The sequence below is a fragment of the Ranitomeya imitator genome, chromosome 2 (genome assembly GCF_032444005.1).
Source record: "Ranitomeya imitator isolate aRanImi1 chromosome 2, aRanImi1.pri, whole genome shotgun sequence".
Classification (NCBI taxonomy): domain Eukaryota; kingdom Metazoa; phylum Chordata; class Amphibia; order Anura; family Dendrobatidae; genus Ranitomeya; species Ranitomeya imitator.
This window is the reverse complement of record NC_091283.1, coordinates 849,607,825-849,632,024: the sequence shown is the minus strand read 5'-3', so window position 1 is coordinate 849,632,024 and position 24,200 is coordinate 849,607,825. Positions and strand designations below refer to the sequence as shown.

General features: G+C 47.7%; 1 protein-coding gene across 2 annotated transcripts in view; it reads right to left on the bottom strand.

Annotated features, from left to right (window-relative positions):
* Positions 1–24,200, bottom strand: part of LOC138666153 (pancreatic lipase-related protein 2-like) — a 67,273-nt gene that overhangs the window by 15,693 nt on the left and 27,380 nt on the right. The window contains exons 4-7 of one of the 2 annotated variants that reach the window (XM_069754386.1): positions 23,063–23,203; positions 12,758–12,863; positions 11,352–11,462; positions 11,178–11,282 (exon numbers count right to left, since the gene is read on the bottom strand). In XM_069754386.1, coding sequence (XP_069610487.1) covers positions 11,178–11,282; positions 11,352–11,462; positions 12,758–12,863; positions 23,063–23,203 — 463 coding nt within the window. The remainder of the gene's footprint in view (positions 1–11,177; positions 11,283–11,351; positions 11,463–12,757; positions 12,864–23,062; positions 23,204–24,200) is intronic. The other variant, XM_069754387.1, reaches the window with a different exon arrangement.

The following is a 24,200-nucleotide window of genomic DNA, read 5'->3' as shown; positions in this document are numbered from 1 at the left end:
TCTGTGTACTCGTGGTCATGGTGTTTTGGCCACTAGCTGGCAGCGGTTGGTGGATTCATATGACTGTCACCTGTATGCCACTTGGTACCCAGCGATAAAACCAGTTGGAAAACTGAAGTGCGACCGAGAGTGGCAGAGGCAGATTGAGGCTGAACTGGTATCTGAACCTGTCCGGATGGGAGGGAATTCCTGCTGTAAAAGCTGTTAAAGAGCAGAAAGGCCCCGGGACCTGAGACGTGAAAGGTGTCGCATCAAGCACAGGCTGGAAGAGCTCTGCATCCACCTGCGTGTCCTGATTGTCGCAGACCCGGCAGTAAGAAACACTGCAGCCCATGGCGACGCTGCACAATATATTTTGGTGCCAAGAGTCACAAGGCCGCAGCTAAGCCGTTAGTTATATTGGCTCTATGGCCGACGCTCTCCTACCAGAATCTGCGCCCAGAAACCCCAGATTTGTCACTATGTTCTCGTGCTGTTCAGTAACTAAGGATTCTGTGCTGGTGCTGACACGGCTCGCAGGGACCTCCAGGAAGGACGTGCGTCTTCCTCTGTGTCCTGCTGGAAGTCTCTCTGTGGGACATTACACGGTGGCGCAGGAATTCAGCTCCAACAGACTTTGTCCACGGCACCATCGCCGATCCACACATATGATTAGTTCTGGAATGTTCTCCATATAGTCGAGGACAGACTTCTCCTCTAGTTTCTTGAGTTTATATGGGGACGGGAACATTTGGTTGAGAAATAGGACTATATATTCTTACGATTGTGAACCGCTGTGCTGGACCGCAGGCGAGCCCGTGCTTTACACTTCATTAAACCCGTCTGCTCTCAGGGTATGTGCCCACGTGGCGGAAAGGTGTGCGGATTTTTCCACACTGATTTTTGTAAATCCGCACTGCGGAACTCCCGCAGATTCACCGCGGTTTTTGTGCGGATTCCACCTGCGTCTTTTATGCGGATTCCTATTATGGAGCAGGTGTAAACTGATGCAGAATCTGCACAAAGAATTGACATGCTGCAGAATAAACAGCGCTACGTTTCCGTGCCGTTTTTTCTGCAGCATGTGCACTGCGGATTTTATTTTCCATAGGTTTACATGGTACTGTACAACGCATGGAAAACTGCTGCGAATCCGCAGTGACCAATCCACTGTAGATCCGCAGCAAAATCCGCAGCGTGTGCACATAGCCTAATAAGATAATGGCGGCCGGTTCAGACGGACACGCCAACACGTAAATTCCTATAGAGTAAATAGCAAAACCAGTTGTCTTTGGTGCCGAGCTGCCAGTACCGTGGATAGAGCCTTCTGGCAAATTGTTTGCTTACTGGGTTTCCTTCATTTCTAAGTAAAGTAGTTCCTGACAGTGGCTTTGTGTTAGTTATTCTCTCATCTGTGACTCCGCTGTATCTTGAACATCACCCTCGGTACATGATGTACAAATATATTGTTGTCAGTCATTACATGTCTCACACTGGTAACTCCTCCAGTCATTTACAATTAGCTTTGGAGGGAGAGTCTCTGGAAATCTATGCTCCACCCCAAAGATCGTAACATCTCATTTACATATGCAATAAACATGGATTTCTCTGGAATATGAGACCTGTGGCCCCTATAGGCGGCTCAGGAGGACCATCACTGACCGCTTCCCTTTAACCAGGTCCTTGGGCTTTAATGTACAGCACTAGTGGAGTTCATGTGTCTGTTAGTCACAGTGTGAGGAGCACAGTCCTGTATTGGCCTCAGTGTGTTGTGTCCCTGTACGTTCACTTATAGGCTGCCCATTATCACTGATAACCGATCATCCAAAACAATAGGAAGCTGACGTGCAGTACCGGCCGCGGCCACTATCGGAGGACTGAGCCAGAGGCTGCCGACTCCTAGCGCAGCTGGTGGACCGATCATACATTAATGACTTCTCCTAAGCAAAGGTGATCAATGATAAAGTAGTGGACAATCTGTTTAAAGCTATGTTCACACATTGCATTTTTGATGCATTTTTTTCCACAGGCAAAACCTCTCTTTGTAGTAAACAAGCAACGTAAAAAAAAGCGGGTTTTCTTGAGTGTTTGACTGTTTTTTTGCGGTGTTTTTGTCACGTGTTCATGCTGATAAAGTTTAATGCATAAAATAAAAATAATCTGATTCAACTTCAAAGTTTTGGCACCAAAATCGCAGGAAAAACTGATACCTGCATTTCTGCAGCGTTTTTTGCACCATCCATTGCTTTCAATGGGTGAAAAACACTGCAAAACGCTGAAAGTGACATCCTGCTTTCTGCCAAAAAATAGACTTTGCTGGTACAGTGAAACTGCTGAAAATTTGCATTAAAAAACGCAATGTGTGAACATGGTCCACACTCAAGTATAGGGCGCTATTGCTGCACCCCAGGGGACTGGTTGCTGCAGTGATGTTGTTTTTCCTTCGGCGAGGGTAATATCATGCTCAGAGGCAATGGAGTTCTCTTTACCAGGTAAGGCACTCCCACACAACATATTCCAAATCCAGGCCAGGAGGGGGAGCTTAGGACTCAGATTCAGGGGAGCTTCCCTAAGCTATATGTATCCTGACCTGGAGGAGGAGCTAGACAATTGGTCCAGGGTGACCGAAGTAGAATAAAGTCTGAGAGAGCAGACAGAGAGGCCTTGCAGCCACGTGGGAGCTGTAGCTTCTGGAAAACACAGATAAGCCAAGAGGTTGTATGTGGAGGAGCTGGAGACGAAAGGAGCAAAGGAGAGAAACAGGGCTGAGAGGGGAACAGTGGAAGGACACCCTCAGAGCCAGAGCGCAGTAGCCGGGTACCGGGAGCCCAAGGCCACAGAGCAGAACCAGAGGGCCAAGAACTGTATGTAATTGGCCTACACCAAGCCTGAGACGCAGCAGCACCTGAGGAGCCCAGGGCATGATAGAGTCCCTGTAAAAAAGGCTCAAGTTGCCCGTCATGCAGGTACCTGTCTCAGGACAGGGGGAATAGAGGACTCTGCAGAAAGCTTCAGGCAGCAGGGACTTCATATACAGCCAGCGCTAGTTGGAAAGGCTCACGGACCTCAACTGGGAAGGAGATTGTCCCATTGCCTCTGAGCCGGCCAGACCACCACCACCCGTGTCTGGTACCCTGGACTGTGGCCTGCCAACTACAGTAAACCAGGTAAAGACTTACAACTTGTGTCCTTTACTTATTGCTCGGCATTCACCACCTTGCCACACACCATAGGACCCCTTTGAACCCCGCTTCACCTGTGGGAAGTGTACCATCAGTGCTGCAATAACATCCCCCAGAGGACCCTTTTAACGCAGCGTTGGTCCCACTATTGACCGAACACCACAGGTGGCGTCACGACGGACTCATTTACAGTTTCCCCATTTGTTGGACACCCAGGGCCATGGACCGGGTCTCAGCCGCCGTGACGTCCCCTTTAAGAGAGACAGGGCCCAGTGCCAAGTACCCCACTGCCCTAGTAATGCGCTCCACTATATATATATATATATACAGTTGTGCTCAAAAGTTTACACACCCCGGCAGAATTTTTGCTTTCTTGGCCTTTTTTCAGAGAATATGAATGACGACACCAAACCCTTTTCCTGCACCCATGGTCAGTGGTTGGGTGAAGCCATTTATTGTCACTACTGTGCTTTCTTTTTGTAAATCATAATGGCAACCCAAAACATCCAAATGACCCTGACCAAAAGTTCACATCCCCTGGTGATTTTGGCCTGATAACAGGCACAGGCGTTGTCAAAAATGGGTGTGAATGGCTACTAAAGGTAACATCCTCACCTGTGACCTGTTTGCTTGTAATCAGCGTGTGCATAAAAGCTGAGTGAGTTTCTGGGATCCAGACAGACTCTTGCATCTTTCATCCAGCCACTGACGTTTCTGGATTGTGAGTCATAGGGAAAGCAAAAGAGTTGTTAACGGATCTACGGGAAAAGGTAGTTGAACTGTATAAAACAGGAAAGGGATAGAAAAAGATATCCAAGGAATTGATAATGCCAGTCAGCAGCGTTCATACTGTGATTACCAAATGGAGAATCCGGGGCTCTGTAGCAACAAAACCACGGTCAGGTAGACCAACAAAAATGTCGTCCACAACTGCCAGGAAAATTGTTCAGGATGCAAAGAAAAACCCACAAATAACATCAGCTGAAATACAGGACTCTGAAAACTAGTGGTGTGGCTGTTTCAAGATGCACAATAAGGAGGCACTTGAAGAAAAATGGGCTGTATGGTCGAGTCGCCAGCAGAAAGCCATTACTGCGCACATACCACAAAGTATCTCACCTACAATAGGCAAAACAGCACAGAGACAAGCCTCAAAACTTCTGGAACAAGGTAATTTGGAGTGATGAGACCAAAATTGAACTTTTTGGCCACAACCGTAAATGTTACATTTGGAGAGAGGTCGTCAAGACGTATGATGAAAGGAAAACCATTCCTACTGTACAGCACGGAGGTGGATCACTGATGTTTTGGGGATGTGTGAGCTACAAAGGCACAGGAAACTTTGTCAAAGTTGAAGGAAAGATGAATGCAGCACATTATCATCAAATACTGGAGGCAAATTTACAGTCATGAGTCCGGAAGCTGCGCATGGGACGTACTTGGACTTTCCAACATGACAACGATCCAAAACACAAGGCCAAGTCGACCTGTCATTGGCTACAGCAGAACAAAGTGAAGGTTCTGGAGTGGCCATCTCAGTCTCCTGACCTCAATATCATTTAGCCACTCTGGGGAGATCTCAAGCGAGCAGTTCATGCTAGACAGCCCAGGAATTTACAGGAACTGGAGGCTTTTTGCCAAGAAGAGTGGGCAGCTTTACCATCCGAGAAAATAACCTCATCCACAACTACCACAAAAGACTTCAAGCTGTCATTGATGTTAGAGGGGGCAATCACGGTATTCAGAAATGGAGTATGATAACTTTTGATCAGCATCATTTGGATGTTTTGGGTTGTCAATATGATTTAAAAAGAGAAAACACAGTAGTCTGACAATAAATGGCTTCACCCAACCATTAACCATGAGTGGAGGAAAAGTGTTGGTGTTATCATCGTTCTGTCCCCACATGAGGCCAATGGAGGTGTAGTTAATTAATAAGCGTTGTGAGAGAGAAACATACCTTCTGTATTTTCCTCCACGTGAGGCAGACAGGACCAATGCTGCTCAGCGTCCGAAGAGATGATGCATTCCAGGGATTGTGTAATCCAGACTTGTTTATTTTGTAGATCTGGACTGACATACAGCGTATAACTGGTAATACAGAACCTTCTCCAGAAATGTAGGTGTAGACAGGGTACAGTAAGATGTAGCACCAAGTATGTCTGCAAGTGTTAGCAACAAAGAGCAGCAAGAGAGAGTGGTCGAAAGACTGATGCCTTCCTAAGCCGGTTCAAGTGTTCTCTCACAACAGAAAGTAAACTGGAAATGGCTGCCAGAGGAAGAGAAGATTTGACCCCTGAACTGGAAGTGGAAGGCATGCCCACAAGAAATACATGAATAACAAGCTGCCATACGGAAAAAGGCCATTGGGTGGCAGCAGAGTAAAATATAACAACATATATGGAAACTGAGGAATATACATGGAACAGCACAATCATTCATATTCTCTGAAAAAGGCCAAGAAAGCAACAATTCTGAGAGAGTTTCTAAACTTTGGAGCAAAACTGTATCTTTTATTGTGACCAATTTTGTTCAAAAAAAGAAAACAAAACATATATTTTTTTCTTTTTTATGTACAAAATTGGTCACACTATAGAGCTCTGTACTGTAAGAGCGGTCACACTATAGAGCTCTGTACTGTAAGAGCGGTCACACTATAGAGCTATGTACTGTAAGAGCGGTCACACTATAGAGCTCTGCACTGTAAGAGCGGTCACACTATAGAGCTCTGTACTGTAAGAGCGGTCACACTATAGAGCTCTGTACTGTAAGAGCGGTCACACTATAGAGCTGTGTACTGTAAGAGCGGTCACACTATAGAGCTCTGTACTGTAAGAGCCGTCACACTATAGAGCTGTGTACTGTAAGAGCGGTCACACTATAGAGCCCTGTACTGTAAGAGCGGTCACACTATAGAGCTCTGTACTGTAAGAGCGGTCACACTATAGAGCTCTGCACTGTAAGAGCGGTCACACTATAGAGCTCTGTACTGTAAGAGCGGTCACACTATAGAGCTCTGTACTGTAAGAGCCGTCACACTAAAGAGCTCTGTACTGTAAAGCGGTCACATTATAGAGCTCTGTACTGTAAGAGCGGTCACACTATAGAGCTCTGCACTGTAAGAGCGGTCACACTATAGAGCTCTGTACTGTAAGAGCGGTCACACTATAGAGCTCTGTACTGTAAGAGCGGTCACACTATAGAGCTCTGTACTGTAAGAGCGGTCACACTATAGAGCTCTGTACTGTAAGAGCGGTCACACTATAGAGCTCTGTACTGTAAGAGCGGTCACACTATAGAGCTCTGTACTGTAAGAGCGGTCACACTATAGAGCTCTGTACTGTAAGAGCGGTCACACTATAGAACTCTGTACTGTAAGAGCGGTCACACTATAGAGCTCTGTACTGTAAGAGCGGTCACACTATAGAGCTCTGTCCTGTAAGAGCGGTCACACTATAGAGCTCTGTACTGTAAGAGCTGTTATGACCTGGTGGTGAGGACAATAATGGACCTGGTGGATAAGAGCACACGGAAAGACCTGATAGTTACAATAATACAGGACCAGCTCTGGGACGTGGGAACTCTGCTGACCGCAATCCCTAATCCTATCACACACACTAGAAATAGCCGTGGATTGCTCCTAACGCTCCCTATGCAACTCGACACGGCCTAAGAACTAGCTAGCCCTGAAGATAGAAAAATAAAGCCTACCTTGCCTCAGAGAAATTCCCCAAAGGAAAAGGCAGCCCCCCACATATAATGACTGTGAGTTAAGATGAAAATCACAAACACAGAAATGAAATAGATTTTAGCAAAGAGAGGCCAGACTTACTGAACAGACCGAGGATAGGAAAGGTAACTTTGCAATCAGCACAAAAACCTACAAAAGACAACGCAGAGGGCGCAAAAAGACCCTCCGCACCGACTCACGGTGCGGAGGCGCCCCTCTGCATCCCAGAGCTTCCAGCAAGCAAGACAAAAATCAAAATAGCAAGCTGGACAGAAAAATAGCAAACAAGAGAAAAACAAGCAGGAACATAGCTTCTGCTGGAGAAGACAGGTTACCAGAACGATCCAGGAGCGAACTAGACCAATACTAGAACATTGACAGGTGGCAAGGAGCAAAGATCTAAGTGGAGTTAAATAGAGCAGCCAGCTAACGAATTAACCTCGTCACCTGTGGAAGGAAACTCAGAAGCCGCAGCCCCACTCACAACCACCAGAGGAAGCCCGTGGACAGAACCAGCCGAAGTACCATTCATGACCACAGGAGGGAGCTTGACAACAGAATTCACAACAAAGAGCAGTCACACTATAGAGCTCTGTACTGTAAGAGCGGTCACACTATAGAGCTCTGTACTGTAAGAGCGGTCACACTATAGAGCTGTGTACTGTAAGAGCGGTCACACTATAGAGCTGTGTACTGTAAGAGCGGTCACACTATAGAGCTCTGTACTGTAAGAGCGGTCACACTATAGAGCTCTGTACTGTAAGAGCGGTCACACTATAGAGCTCTGTACTGTAAGAGCGGTCACACTATAGAGCTCTGTACTGTAAGAGCGGTCACACTATAGAGCTCTGTACTGTAAGAGCGGTCACACTATAGAGCTCTGTACCGTAAGAGCGGTCACACTATAGAGCTCTGTACCGTAAGAGCCATCACACCATAGAGCTCTGTACCGTAAGAGCAGTCACACTATAGAGCTCTGTACTGTAAGAGCGGTCACACTATAGAGCTGTGTACTGTAAGAGCGATCACACTATAGAGCTCTGTACTGTAAGAGCGATCACACTGTAGAGCTCTGTACTGTAAAAGTAGTCACACTATAGAGCTCTGTACTGTAAGAGCGGTCACACTATAGAGCTCTGTACTGTAAGGGTACCGTCACACTATACGATTTACCAGCGATATGACCTGGCCGTGATCGTAGGTAAATCGTAGTGTGGTCGCTGGGGAGCTGTCACACAGACAGCTCTCCAGCGACCAACGATGCCGAGGTCCCCGGGTAACCAGGGTAAACATCGGGTAACTAAGCACAGGGCCGCGCTTAGTAACCCGATGTTTACCCTGGTTACAAGCGTAAAACTAAAAAAAAACAAACAGCACATACTTACATTCTGGTGTCCGTCAGGTCCCTTGCCGTCTGCTTCCCGCACTCACTGACTGCCGGCCGTAAAGTGAAAGTGAAAGCACAGCCGCTGTGCTCTGCTTTGACTTTACGGCCGGCAGTCACAGTGCGGGAAGCAGACGGCAAGGGACCTGACGGACACCAGAATGTAAGTATGTGCTGTTTGTTTTTTTTTAGTTTTATGCTTGTAACCAGGGTAAACATCGGGTTACTAAGCGCGGTCCTGCGCTTAGTTACCCGATGTTTACCCTGGTTACAAGCGAACGCATCGCTGGATCGCATCGCTAGATCGGTGTCACACACAGATCTAGCGATGACAGCGGGAGATCCAGCGATGAAAGAAAGTTCTAAACGATCTGCTACGACGTACGATTCTCAGCAGGATCCCTGATCGCTGCTGCGTGTCAGATACAGCGATATCGTAACGATATCGCTGGAACGTCACGAATCGTACCGTCGTAGCGATCGAAATGGTATAGTGTGACGGTACCCTAAGAGCGGTCACACTAAAGAGCTGTGTACTGTAAGAGCGGTCACACTATAGAGCTCTGTACTGTAACAGCGGTCACACTATAGAGCTCTGTACCGTAAAAGCGGTCACACTATAGAGCTCTGTACTGTAAGATCGGTCACTGTCACGATTCACACCGTGACCGTCACCCCCACGTCACGGATCGGCGTGAATTTAGGCCAGCAGACAGCTATCACATGTGCAGGGGCTTATCTTAGCTATCCCTCCACTGCTACAATTTGATGAAAAAACACACACAAGGCTATTGACCTCTTAGTTTACAGCAGGGGCTTATTTTAGGTATCCCACTGCTCTTCAATATGCCACGAACTGCAGGGATGTATGTATATCCCGCTTTACAGTTCCGCTTGAACTTGCAGCTCTCTGGCGCCCCCTTACCCTCAGGTCAGATTAGGTACTGCACCTAGGGTAATTAGTCGCCAGAAAGGCTGCCTGCTATGTACTGGCTATTGGGCACGCTGCAGCGAGGCGATATAACTACTCCCACGCAGGCAGGAACAATAATTATCAACGCCGCAGTTGCTACAACGACTCCCAAAGGCACAGCACACGGTATGCTGCCACCAGCTTCGATTAATGGGTCCAAAGCTAACCCAAAACAGTAGCGTAATTCCCTTCAGAAGACTTAGGGTATGTTTTAGAGCAGGAAGAAAGAAACTAGTAATTTATATACTTTACTCCGAAAGTTTAAGGCAGCGTTTATAAAAAGGCATATAAAGATGTTACAAAATAGACAATTGAAATATGGACAAAGTAATTATAAAATAAAGGGATTAAATGAGAAAAGGTAAAACTCACATGTTCTCAGGTCATTTCCGGCAAAACCATGCTGATAGGCAGTGCTCCCAAATATCCCAATGCATAGTACAGCTCCTCAGGCAAAAAACTCAGACTCCCCCAGGCTGGGTAAAGTGGAGTCATTTAAATAACCACAGCCTCGTGACCTCACAAAAGGGCTGGTTAATGATATTCAATGAGGTCAGAGATCTTTACGTTCTCAGACCCTGGAGACAAAGAAATTCCTGACTGAGAAGGGAGGGACCACAGGTGGCTTTGCAGGATTGGTCACCTGCAATTTAAAGCCACACCCTGCTCACACACAAGCTTCAGGTTACCCAGCGTCTGCCATAGGGCTGGTTTGTTGTATTCAGGGGGGGGGGGGGAAGAGAGGAGGGGGTTTACAGCTACCTTGTGTTTTTCAGGACCATGGTTAGAAGTGCAAAAATCCCTCAGCACGCCCACCCTATATGTGCTGGCAGAGAAACTAAAACTTATATTATACATTTTCCTCACAGTCACACTATAGAGCTCTGTACTGTAAGAGCGGTCACACTATAGAGCTTTGTACTGTAAGAGCAGTCACACTATAGAGCTCTGTACTGTAAGACAGGTCACACTATAGAGCTCTGTACTGTAAGAGCGATCACACTATAGAGCTCTGTACTGTAAGAGCGGTCACACTATAGAGATCTGTACTGTAAGACCGGTAACACTATAGAGCTCTGTACTGTAAGAACGGTCACACTATAGAGCTCTGTACTGTAAGAGCGGTCACACTATAGAGATCTGTACTGTAAGACCGGTAACACTATAGAGCTCTGTACTGTAAGAGCGGTCACACTATAGAGCTCTGTACTGTAAGACCGGTAACACTATAGAGATCTGTACTGTAAAATCAGTCACAATAAAGAGCTCTGTACTGTAAGAGCGGTCACACTATAGGGCTCTGTACTGGAAGAGCGGTCACACTATAGAGCTCTGTACTGCAAGAGCGGTCACACTATAGAGCTCTGTACTGCAAGAGCGGTCACACTATAGAGCTCTGTACTGCAAGAGCGGTCACACTATAGAGCTCTGTACTGTAAGAGCAGTCACACTATAGAGCTCTGTACTGTAAGAGCGGTCACACTATAGAGCTCTGTACTGTAAGAGCGGTCACACTATAGAGCTGTGTACTGTAAGAGCGGTCACACTATAGAGCTCTGTACTGTAAGAGCGGTCACACTATAGAGCTCTGTACTGTAAGAGCGGTCACACTATAGAGCTCTGTACTGTAAGGGCGGTCACACTATAGAGCTCTGTACTGTAAGAGCCGTCACACTATAGAGCTCTGTACTGTAAGAGCCGTCACACTATAGAGCTCTGTACTGTAAGAGCCGTCACACTATAGAGCTCTGTACTGTAAGAGCGGTCACACTATAGAGCTCTGCACTGTAAGAGCGGTCACACTATAGAGCTCTGTACTGTAAGAGCGGTCACACTATAGAGCTCTGCACTGTAAGAGCGGTCACACTATAGAGCTCTGCACTGTAAGAGCGGTCACACTGTGGGACACATTCGGTGAGAATATCTTACCACTCTTGTTACCCAGGATTGCCAGCTTGCTTGGACATCCGGTCATGTGACGACCTCCATTTGGGTAGAAGTCAGCGTGTCCAATAGGTTTAATGATCCCGACACCTGTAGATGTCAGTATGAGATATCTGGACTTGTTCTGACAACCACAACACTCACTGCACTGATCATTACCAGTTAACTTGTGGGTGTCCGTGTGGATCACATCGACAAAATCGGCATCTGAAGGGTCCAAGCGAACGTCTTCAGGTGTGTTCTCAAACCAGGGCCGGGCCGGGTCTAGACCTTGAGAAGAGAACACACAAAGTAAGTAATGTAAAGTATGGCCCTGGGGTGTGGAGTCTTGTGCTTTTCATTACACACTGCAATGGGACTACAAATCCCAGCTGGTTAAAAAATGGGTCAAGGCAGGAGCAGAGTCAGGATCAAGGTGCAAAACCACAGGATGAAGCAGTGAGGGGGCAGCGTCCAGGGGCAGAGTTCGGTCATACAGAACTGCTGAGGAGGACCAGGACTGACACTCAGGACCTGAATGACTGGACTGTCTGTTACATCAAGGACCTCATCACTGCAAGCAGCCAATGCCCCAACAGCAGAGCAGCCCCCGAGGAAGAACAGTGGCCGGCAGTGAAGAAGACTCTGGGGCGGTCTGTCAGTGACATCAAACATCACGGCTCAGAGGACTGCAACCAGATATACCCCCAATATCTCCATCACATGTATGGGGTCCTGTCTCCAGAGTGGAGAGCTCACAACTGATGGGATTGTATAGAGTTGACCGTGTATGGGTCAGATGTCTTCACATCGGTGGTCTTCAGAAGGATGTGTCATGGGAGTGGTGGCCAGTTGGACCTGACCGCAGGACAATGGCTATGGCCCTAGAGACATCATGTCCTCCTCATTTACATCTTCCTCTGGCAGATAAAGGCAGAGGACATACCACTACTGAATGTGAACATCCTGGATCCCAGACTGATACATTGTAACAAACCATCAGAACAGGAGAGCCATTTGAGCTTGTTACACGTTTATCTCAGCGGATAGTCTGCACTGACACTGTACCCTATCCTCAGCGGGGAGAAGTAGAAGGTCAGGGTTGGTTTTAGGTCTCTGGATCTAAACCGTTAATTTTCAAGATCTCTTTGCTTACTGTCATTGACTAGGAAAATTGAGTAAATCTCAAAGTGACAGAACATATGCGGTGTAATTGGAATGGATCCAGGGCTGTATAACAGGAGGAGAAGGACACATCGGAGGACGGAAGCACATGATGGCACAGACGTGAGAAGTCTCGCTGAGACCTGCGTCAAGTGAAGGCAGAGGAAAATGGAGCAACGCAGAGTTCAGGAAGTCTTGCGAGACAGAAGAACGTGGAGCTGAAGTGGACCCACCACTAGGAGCTGGGATATATGCCCACCATGGAGCTCTACACACGCAGGGCACCACGGCACTGATCACGGGCATTCTGTGGAGCGTGGCTACACTGATACGACAGGTGTCAGATTGGTAGGTGCAGCAGACTGGTGCCACCTCCTAGTCCTGGAGGCCCTTACATGACAGAAAATGTTGTTTGTACATACCTGTGATCCGTCTGATCCCGGGGAGTCTCCGACCAGCCTCGCCCGCAGCATGAGCGCCCAGACTGTGCCCAATGATGTGGACATTGGATGGAGGGTATTTCAGCTCCTGTTGAGGACACGGACACATAGGTGATAGTGAGATGACTTATGCACAGAGCTTGGGTGGCCTTTGTGGCTTATGGGGGCTTCACTGCACCTTTCTAGTGGTCTTCTCCATCCAACTCTGTATGGACGGAGGGGAGAGGGAGAACCAAATGAGATAGGCTGTACGGCAGCACAAGGAGGTTGTGCAACTCCATGCTAGATATCATAAAGTGTTAGAGTTAAAATGGATCTCCAGGGTCATAGTGTCCAACTCCCTGCTCAATGCAGGAGTCACTGAACCATCTCAGACAGATGTCTGTCCAGCCTCTGTGTGAAGACTTCCACTGATGAAGAACTCGCCAGTCGCCACTTCTCATGGCAGACTTTTCCACTCATTGATCACCCTCACTGTCAAAGTTTTTTCTAATATCTAACCTGTATCTTCTCCCTTTCAGTTTCATTCCATTGCTTCTCGCGTTTCCATGTGCAAATGAGAATAATGATGATCCTTCTATACTGTGACAGCCCTTCAGATATTTGTAGACGGCTATTAAGTTTCCTCTCAGTCTTTGTTTTGGAGCTAAACATTCACAGATCCTTTAACCGTTCTTCGTAGGACATACTTTGCAGTCCGCTCACCATCCTGGTCGCTTTTCTCTGACCTTGCTTCAGTTTTTCAGTGTCTTTTTTTGTGGTGCCCAGAACTGGACCCAGTATTCCAGATGAGGTCTGACCAAGGAGGAGTAGAGGGGGGTAATTACTTCATGTGATGTAGACTCTATGCTTCTCTTAATACATCCTAGAACTGTGTTTGCCTTTCTTGCTGCTGCATTACACTGTTGACTCATATGCAGTCTGTGATCTATTACTATACCCATGTCTTTTTCACACGTGCTGCTGCTTAGTTCTGTTCCTCCCATTCTGTAGATGTAATTTTTGTTTCTTTTGCCCAGAAGTAGAATCTTGTATTTTGCCCTGTTAAATACCATTCTATTAGTCGCTGCCCAGGCTTATCTAGATCCTTCTGAATCCTTTCTCTGTCTTCTCTAGTGTTAGCTATCACTCCTAGCTTTGCATCGTCTGTAAATTTGATTAGTTTACATTCAGTTCCCTTATCTAGATCATTTATAAAAATGTTGAACAACACTGTGGCCAGGATAGAGCCTTGTGGTCCCCACTAGTAACACTCTTCCAATTGGACGTGCAACCATTTATTACCACTCTTTGAGTACGATCACTGAGCCAGTTATGAATCCACCTATCCGTAGCCTTGTCAATCCCATACTTGGTCATTTTCTCAATAAGGATAGTATGATATAGTTTATCAAATACTTTGCTGAAGTCGAGATATACTATATCTACCGCATTTCCCTGAGTCTTTGTCCAAGGAACAAGCTGAGAGTCACACCTACGATGCACTGGGACATATTCCCCTCCCCTGCACCACATGGTCTGCTATGAAATGATATGAAAGAACTAAGTCTATTTTCTTCCGTTAATCCCTTTTTATTTGTAATCAATATATAAATATATTGATATAGATATATATATTTGTCTCATTTTAGCATATCTTTTATACTTTTGTAAACACTGCCTACATTTTGGAGCAAAATATATAAAATTACTAGCTTTGTTTTTCCTTGCTCTATAACGTACTGTCACGTCCTCTGAAGTAAATTACTCTACTAATTGGGTTGGCTCCGGACCCATTATTAGTTAAGAAATCAGAGCTGGAGGCAGCAGATTTGTCCTGCGTCTTTGGGAAACCTGGTAGCGACGGACGGCATTGATAATTATTGTTCCCGCCTGAGTGGGAGTAGTTATATCGCCCTCGCTGCAGTGTGCCCATTAGCCAGTGCAAAGTAAGGCAGCCTTACTGGTGACTAATTATCCTAGGTGCAGTACGCTGACTGACCTGAGGTTAAGGAGGGCGCCAGAGAGCTGCAAGTTCCAAATCAGAACTGGGAAGTGGGATATAGATAAATCCCCTTCAGAAAAGAATTGGGGCAGCCAAACAACCCCGGTTCATTACATATTGGTGTCAGCGGTGGGGATGATAAAAATATCCTCCCTGTGATTCGTGACATATTTGTGGCAAAGCGGTGGGATCATTAGTGATCTAGTTTGAGCAATCTTTCCTTTCACTAAAAACTTGCACAGTTCCTGCAAGGATTCTGCGCAAAAAGTTTTGGAGAACGAACTCAGTGTTTACTAGTTCTGAGACAAAAGTGTGTACTTTCGATTACCCCCTCCCTTTCTCTTTGGTTTTCTAGCCTATCTTTTATTTGGCAATGATGGCCGCAAAAGGATTAGGCTGGTATAAGTAGCATACCAAGGACACTCATATTGCCCTTTGCGGGTTAAGGCAGATTGACGCCACGGGCAAAAACAAAAGCCAACTGGTCACAGCTCTGGTGCAACTGGAAATCGCTCAGAGTCCAGCGGAAGCAGAAGCTGGCCCAAGCGAAAACAGTGGTGCAGCAGAGGTCAAACCACTGAATGCTAGCCCTACTTGCAACCAGGGTGGATTGGACCCTAACCTGCTGGCGGCCTTTAAACAACTCCCTGCCGACGACTGATGGACGTCTGCAGCTGATCCAGCAATATCAAGAGAAAGCGGAAAAGCAGGAGGTGGAGAGAGCCCAGCGGGAGGAGGAAAAGAGCCCAGCGGGAGGCAGAGAGAAGTGAGCGGGAGGCCCAAGTTCAGAGGGACCATGAACTGCAGATGGTCCAACTCAGAGTAGGTCCAACTCAGAGTAGTACCATCTACCACGTGGAACAGTGAGTCCAGCAATGCCCCGTTGCCTAAACCCCGGCCAGAGCACTTTCCTGTGATGGAAAAGGATGGGGACTTGGACACTTTTTTGAGGGCTTTTGAGAAGGCTTGCAGACAGCATTGGCTGCCGGATGACGAATGGGCCAGATTCCTGACCCCAGGGCTAAGAGGCAAAGCTCTGGAGGCGTTTGCTGCTCTCACTCAAGACCAAGATAATAATAATAATAATCTTTATTGTTATATAGCGCTAACATATTCCACAGCGCTTTACAGTTTGCACACATTAAGATGAAGACTATGGGGCCATCAAGCAGGCCCTGATAACAAAGTACCAGCTTACACCTGAGGTTTACTGTAGAAAGTTTCCGAACCTCCAACGTAGCCCACACGACAGTTACAGCGATGTGGCGCATGGACTTGGGACCCACTTTGGACAAAAGGAATGTCAGTGACCACCTTTGCACAGCTACGAGACCTGATGGTCAAAGACCAGTTCTTACATCTTTGCCCAGCTGAGGTGCGACAGTTCGTGATGGACAGAAAGCCCAAAGACATGGCTAAGGCAGCGCAGATTGCCGACGCCTATGAGGCCAACCGTAAATCGGAAGTGTAGAAGCCAGTCACCACCAGTTGAGGAGGGGGTAAGCCATCAACCAACCCCAGTACCTCTGCCAGCCTACTCACCGGAGGCCCTGTCCCTGTTGCCAGCCCTAGACCTACCACCAATCTTCGCAAGTGTTTCTCCTGCAATAAGATGGGTCATATCAGCACCCTGTGTCCGGAGAAGCAGAAGAACCCCCAGCCAAGGCCCCAGGGCCTAATGCAGTAGTTCTTTTGGTGGGTGGGGCGGTGGGGAGGGTGTGTGACAACGTGCAGCACGTCACCGCGGGAGGCCATGTCGCTACAGGCCTCAAGGACACAGGGAATGAACAAACCCTCATCCGACCCAAACTTCCGGCCCCTGAAGAGATTATTCCGGTTAAAACCCTGACTGTTACCGGATTGGGGGCATCCGTTGTCCCTTGCCGATGGCCCGGGGTTTATAGATTGGGGTGCCGGGAGCGGGGTGAAGGAAGTGGGGTTGTCCGATAACTTGCCCACCGATGTTTTATTGGGGACTGATTTGGGGTGGATGGTTGCATATTATGTCCCTGAGCCCCCCCCCTTCCCCAATCTAATGCTGATGATAGCGATGGGAAATTGCATGTTACCCGACAATGCTTTACTATTTAATGATTTACCTGGTAACCATTTTTCTGAAAATGCCAAGGGTAATACTGTATGCAAATTGCCTCTTCAGAGAAAAAGAGGACTTGAACTCTATAGCGCCACCTATTGGAAGTAGCGATCCTACAAGGGTAATACTGATGATGATGCTGATGATGAAAATGTGCATGTTTTACCTGATAACCATTTATGTCCTAATGATAATGTGTCTACAGGTGCAGGAGTGCTCAGCCACGCCACTCTGCGGGGTGGGATGGCTGAGGAACCCCTAACAGGAGCAAGCGATGGTGCTAAGGGAAATGGGGAGATGCATTTGAACTGTGAGGAAGGTCATGCTGTGCAACTGACCAGTGCCACAGAGGAAGGTAACTGCCCCATAGGAAGCACTGCTCCTGAGGTGATGAAGGTGGATGGGGAGGTAGTACCCATAGCAGCGCTGGCTGATGAGTCTGTGGAAATCCCCGGGAAGACAGCCTACGTAGTTGCTGTCACCCGCAGTCAGAGTGCCTGGAAAGCAGATAACCTTCTGCCTTCTGGACCCTCCTCAGTCACAGGGGTGACTGAACCAGAGATTGACCCAGAGCAGGTTCTAGAGGGATCCCATAGGGAAGAGACCTTGACATCGCTTCTGGCTGTCCCTAGCCAGGAGTTCCAGGCTGATCTGCACGCAGATGCGAGCCTGGAGAACTTGAGACACCTCGCCAAGACGCCCACCTCCGTGACAGATAAGAAGAGGGTGTTCTGGGAATGAGAGAGGTTATACCGGGAGACAGTTCCCGGTCAATGCCAAAAGGAGTGGTTAAGGGAAAGACAGCTGGTCATCTTGTACCAATTCAGGGATGAGTTGTTGCGGATTGCCCACGAGATCCCACTCACTGGACACTTGGGGATCAGCAAAACTAAGGCCCGGCTGTCTCCACACTTCTATTGGCCCAAGATGGGGACATATGTGTCAAACTACTGCAGCTCCTGTATCACCTGTCAAAGAGTGGGGAAGGCGGGGCCGGCTCTTAAGGCTCCCCTGATCCCTTTGCCAGTGATAGAGGAGCCTTTCCAGAGGATCGCGGTGGACATTGTGGGCCCGCTGGCCGTCTCCAGCAGCTCTGGAAAGCAATACGTCTTCACTGTGGTAGAATACGCTACCCGGTACCCAGAGTCAGTGGCTCTGTTCTCAACTAGAGTGGATAAGGTAGAGGATGCCCTGTTGGCCCTCTTCTCATGAATAGGATTTCCCAAGGAAATGCTTACCAATCAAGGGACCCAATTTATGTCTCGCCTAATGGAGGCTTTCTGTAAGAGAATGCAGGTGAAGCGTCAGGTATCCAGTGTGTATCACCCACAGACCAATGGTTTGTGTGAGCCCTTAAAAGGTACACTCAAACAGATGCTACATATGCTGGTTGAGACCCAAGGATGCGACTGGGAGCGGTATCTCCCACACCTGCTATTCGCTTATTGAGAGGTTTTGCAGGCCTCAACGGGGTTCTCCCTTTTCAACCTCCTGTACGGCAGGCGAGTCCGGAGACCCCTTGGGTTGATAGGAGAATCCTGGTAAGAGGAGCCAAACCCTTCTGAAGTGTCCATATTGGAGTATGTCATGCGCCTCCATGACAAAATGCAGACCTTGATGCAGTTGGTGCATGAAAACATGTTGCAGGCTCAGGCTGTACAGAAGCACTCTTACGACCAGAACGCCCGGGTGTGGACTTACCAGGTGGGTCAAAAGGTGTGGGTGCTGGTCCCCGTACCAAAGGATAAGCTTCAGGCAGCCTGGGAAGGCCCGTACGTTGTCCATCAACAGCTCAACCCGGTCACCTACGTGGTCACATTTGACCACGTTCGGGGTAGGTGAAAGGCCTTTTACATCAATAAGATGAAGGCTCATCACGAAAGTGAAGCCTACACCCTACTGGTCTGCAGCCTGCCCGAAGACGGGGAGGGAGACCCCCTCCCAGACATGTTGGCCCAAGCCAAGGCCGGTGGGTGTTGTGAATTCTGTTGTCAAGCTCCCTCCTGTGGTCATGAATGGTACTTCGGCTGGTTCTGTCCATGGGCTTCCTCTGGTGGCTGTGAGAGGAGCTGCTGCTTCTGAGTTTCCTTCCACAGGTGACGAGGTTAATTCGTTAGCTGGCTGCTCTATTTAACTCCACTAGATCATTGCTCCATGTCACCTGTCAATGTTCCAGTATTGGTCTAGTTCACTCCTGGATCGTTCTTGTGACCTGTCTTCCCAGCAGAAGCTAAGTTCCTGCTTGTTTTTCTCTAGTTTGCTATTTTTCTGTCCAGCTTGCCATTTTGATTTTTGTCTTGCTTGCTGGAAGCTCTGGGACGCAGAGGGAGCGCCTCCGCACCGTGAGTCGGTGCGGAGGGTCTTTATGCGCCCTCTGCGTGGTCTTTTTGTAGTTTTTGTGCTGACCGCAAAGTTACCTTTCCTATCCTCTGTCTGTTCAGTAAATCGGGCCTCTCTTTGCTATATCTATTTCATCTCTGTGTTTGTAATTTTCATCTTAACTCACAGTCATATGTGGGGGGCTGCCTTTTCCTTTGGGGAATTTCTCTGAGGCAAGATAGGCTTTATTTTTCTATCTTTAGGGCTAGCTAGTTTCTTAGGCTGTGACGAGTTGCATAGGGAGCGTTAGGAGCAATCCACGGCTATTTCTAGTGTGTGTGATAGGATTAGGGATTGCGGTCAGCAGAGTTCCCACGTCCCAGAGCTCGTCCTATATTATTAGTAACTATCAGGTCATTCCATGTGCTCTTAACCACCAGGTCCATTATTGTCCTAACCACCAGGTCATAACAGGTGGGTCCATCGAGGACGTGGAGGTCAGCGCCTTGCTAACCGAACCCCAGCGGTCACAGCTGCGAACTAGGCTGGAACTCTTCCGGGCCATGTTCTCCCACCGACGAGCGGTGGACTCCGCGTCTGAGAGGACAATCCCAGCACCCCAGCGGCTCCTCCACAGCCCGGGTCTCTTATCTGGCCATATGAGGTGATTACCTCCTGCCATAACTCTAAGTAACATTCCATTAAAAATTACATCCACCTCTCATCTACCATTATTATTTTCCCTGAAGGGGTAATCTCCTGCACTATAATTATATATATATATATATATATATATACACTCTCTGCCACAAACTAGTTGGCATAAGCACGTGACTGATGAAAGCCCATTGTAGGGCTGAAACGTTTCCAGTGCTACTTCCAGTAATAAATCTACAATATATACTTAAGTTGAGTGCGAGACTTCTTTCATATTGCACTTTATGGTTTGGGTACCTAGTCTCTGCACCGGTCTATAGCAGTGCACACGGAGTTTTGTCTATGTTCTCCCACCAACCTGGAAGGACTGAGTTAGCGGTCCACAAGGTGGACACCAGGAATTATACCCCATTACGGCGAACACCCTATTGAATCTCCGACGTGTTGCAGCAGGTTATGCGCCAGGAGATCGATGAGATGTTTCAGTTGGGGGTGATTCAATGGTACAAAAGCGCATGGGCCTCACCTGTAGTCCTCGTGCCAAAGAAATATCGGACCACCTGGTTCGGCATGGACTACAGGGGCTCAACGCCATCACAGCCTCTGACGCGCACCCAATGCCATGCATCGAGGAGCTGCTTGAGCGGTAGCTGGTGCCAAATATCTATCCATAATGGATTTGAGTCGGGGATACTGGCAGATTCCCCCGAGCCCAGAAGCGCAGGAAAAGTCTGCTTTTATCACCCCCTTCGGACTGTACGAGACCACGGTCATGCCCTTCGGCATGAAGAATGGCCCTGCCACTTTCCAGTGAATGGTCAACCACCTGCTTCAGAGACTGGAGAAGTACACGGTGGCATACCTGGATGACATTGCCATCTTCAGTCTCTCCTGAGGGAAACACCTGCAGCATCTCCAGGACGTGCTCTGGTGAATTCACCAAGCAGACCTGACCATCAAGCCGAGAAAGTGCCAGATGGGCATGAAAGAGGTCCACTACCTGGGGCACCGGGTAGGTGGGGGCTCCATAAGGCCAGAGCAAGGCAAGGCAGATTGGTTGTCCTGCCAGGGCGAACCTGCCGAGTTGCACATGGAGGAGTACTGAGAGGTCCTGCCTCCATAGTGCAATCCAAAAGGGGGAGGTGTCACGATAATGTAAAAATACCATGTTCTGAGTAATTTTCTAGAAGGTTCCATGGTTCCAGACACACGCTACAGATTCAACCCCCCTCTTTTTCACCCACAGCAGCAGCTATGCCTCTCTGCCTGTTAGCACGGTGAAATTCTAAGCCACTTTTAACCCCCTCCCTGAGGAATGTTTTTGTTTGAAGCCATGCATCTTCTAAGTTGTGTGAGAATTATTCATGATGAATAATTCAACCTCAGGTGGTGACAGAGATATTAAAGTTATATATTTGGGATGTGCGACAATAGGACTACATGCTGCTGCGTTTTCTTAGCGCAGCGCCTAGCAGGGATGGAGAGATGGATTGGTGCTTAACCGGGGCTCATATCCACTCCGTGTTTATACTTAACTGAACCCCCAGGTCTTGCTGAGCAAAGTGATAACTTTGTCTTTCTTCTACGAGGTTCATACGCCAAGATATGTGTAGAAATGGCTTTTCATAATTTTAAGAATGGGAAGTATTCAGCCTCTGAGTGAGGTCACCACAAGGGGAGTGCCTTGGTTTTGGGCACAGGGATAAGTGAGTGAGACCTCAGTCTTCACAAGTCTTTGTCCAAGGAACGAGCTGAGAGTCACATCTGCGATGTGCTGGGACATATGCCTCTCCGCCGCACCACATGGTCTGCTATGAAATGATATGAAAGAACTGCAAGTCTATTTTTCTTCCATTAATCCCTTTTTATTTATAATCGTCCTGTATATATACTATATATATATAGTCTCATTTTATCATATCTTGTATACTTTTGTAAACACTGCCTACATTTTGGAGAAAAATATATAAAATTACTAGCTTTGTTTTTCCTTGCTCTATAACGTACTGTCACGTCCTCTGAAGTAAATTACGCTACTAATTGGGTTGGTTCCAGACCTGTTATTAATTAAGAAATCAGAGCTGGTGGCAGCGGATTTGTACTGCGCCTCAGGGAAACCTGGTAGCGATGGACGGCGTTGGTAATTATTGTTCCCGCCTGAGTGGGAGTAGTTATATCGCCCTCGCTGCAGTGTGCCCATTAGCCAGTACAAAGTAAGGCAGTCTTTCTGGTGACTAATTATCCTAGGTGCAGTACCCAGTCTGACGTGAGGGTAAGGGGGTGCCAGAGAGCTGCAAGTTCCAAACCGGAATTGGGAAGTGGGATATATATTAATCCCCTTCAGCAAATAATCGGGGCAACCAAACAACTCTGGTTCATGACATATTGGTGTGAGCGGTGGGATGATAAAGATATCCTCCCTGTAATTCGTGACAGAGAACACAGATGAAAAATAGGAATTTAAGAGTTCGGCTTCTCCACATCATTTCTGACCACTTCCATCCTGTAAGAATCCTTTAGCGTCTGTGACTTTTGCCTTTGAGATGTCAGTGCAGCCTCCAGGCCCGGCGTACCGTCCCGTGTTCAGCGATGCTCCATGTATAGTAGTGTGAAATTTTAGTAAACTTTACATAAATCAATCGCGCAAGAAAATATCAAACTGTAAATCAGAGAAATCAGCCTCATCGATATTTTTTATATTTCCACAATAGATGTTGCTTATTCTTTGATTTTTGGGGATTAACTCCACTTTTTTGTAGCACCTACATGTTGATGACGGGAGAAGTTGCCCGTTCTCATAGTTGCTGCCATCGGTGGCCGGACATTCAGGATCTCACCCTGGTAGGGGATTTATTGTACAGCAAGATGCTCATTTAAGTTAATTTTTAAAAATCTCATTATGAATTTCTGGGATTTCTAAAAGCCAAAGCTGATTGCACTGAAAAGCTCAGAATCCAGCGAGGCATATGGCAACGCAAGCAGGAGAGCGTTGTAGCGTCCGGGAGCTGCGTCATACATTTACTGTGCATCATTCATACTAAGGCTGCGACCTCCATGAGCATTGTATTAGGGGCGATAGGGCTGAAGCGGGTGTATAACCCCCCATGGCATGAGGCGTGGCCAAAATGATGAGTCCAGAGGGAGGAGCCTCATTGGAACACCACATTTGGTGAAAATCCCCTATCTAAGAATGATGTACAATCCCAACTAGCACACATCTCCGGCCACTGACCTTCCACCGCTGCAGAAAATGGGCGATCTCAGCCCCCACGAGACGAGCGTTGTTTGCAGCCTGGACATATAATGCAACGCTTCCAGAACCGCGGCGCCAGTCCACACCAATACAGTTCACATCTTCTGCTGTGAGAATGGCCTGAGGCAAGAAGACATATCACACCCTGTAAGCGCTGAGAATAGATCCCCGCCCCCTGGTGATGACATCACTGATATAATGATAAGACCACACCCCTTATGTACCAGCCCCGCCCCTGGTGATTACATCACTGATATAATTGTGGCACCCCTAGGGGTATTTGCCACAAAAATAGTTACTGACAGTAAGTACAAATACTAAAATAGCAAGACTGCACTACCACCTCCGCCCAGAAGGGGGAGCTCCAGAGACTCCCCTTGATCCATTCTGGTCTGAGAGAAGAAATGGCAGTTGGGCTAAGGAGCTGATAGTGAGAGGTCATACAGTTGAATCTCTAACAGCCCTGTGACTGTTACCAGGCCTAAATCACCGGCCTGAGGAGAAGAGGGATAGAGAAAAAGGACATTGTGAGAACCGGGTAGCATTAATCACTACCCAGAACAGGCGCAAAGACGGATACCGGATCCGTGGCTGTATTCATTATATATAATACAGCAACCGGAAAAACGTGAGGTGATATCAGCTTCACTAGGGTCAGATGCAGCAACAGACACAGAGTTCAGCGGTACTCCCAGAGGGGGTAAACCGATAAAAGGACTCGGGTTGCCCGTCGAACCAGGACCCGGAGGGGACAGATTGGGCCGGCAGCCAGTTCACATACAGCAGCAGGGCCACACAGAAATTGCGCACAATAAGAGGCGAAGACCCCGGCAGGGTCAAAGTAACTCAGAGTTCCCATACAGACTCCGGTGACAGGACTGGTTGTAAATCCTTTTATGTTAAAGTAAACTGGTTAAACGTTTCAGTGCCTCAGTCTTTCATTTGGACAATAGCCATCTATCCAGGATCGAGATCGTCACCGCTGGGAGAACCTGCTGCTGATCAAGTAAGTGCCTGTCCCCTCATGATACCCCTTACACTGTGCATTGCCTGAGGCCACAGCACCGGGTCAAGCCACCCGTGACATCCCCCTCAAGAGACAGACTCCATTGGTCCG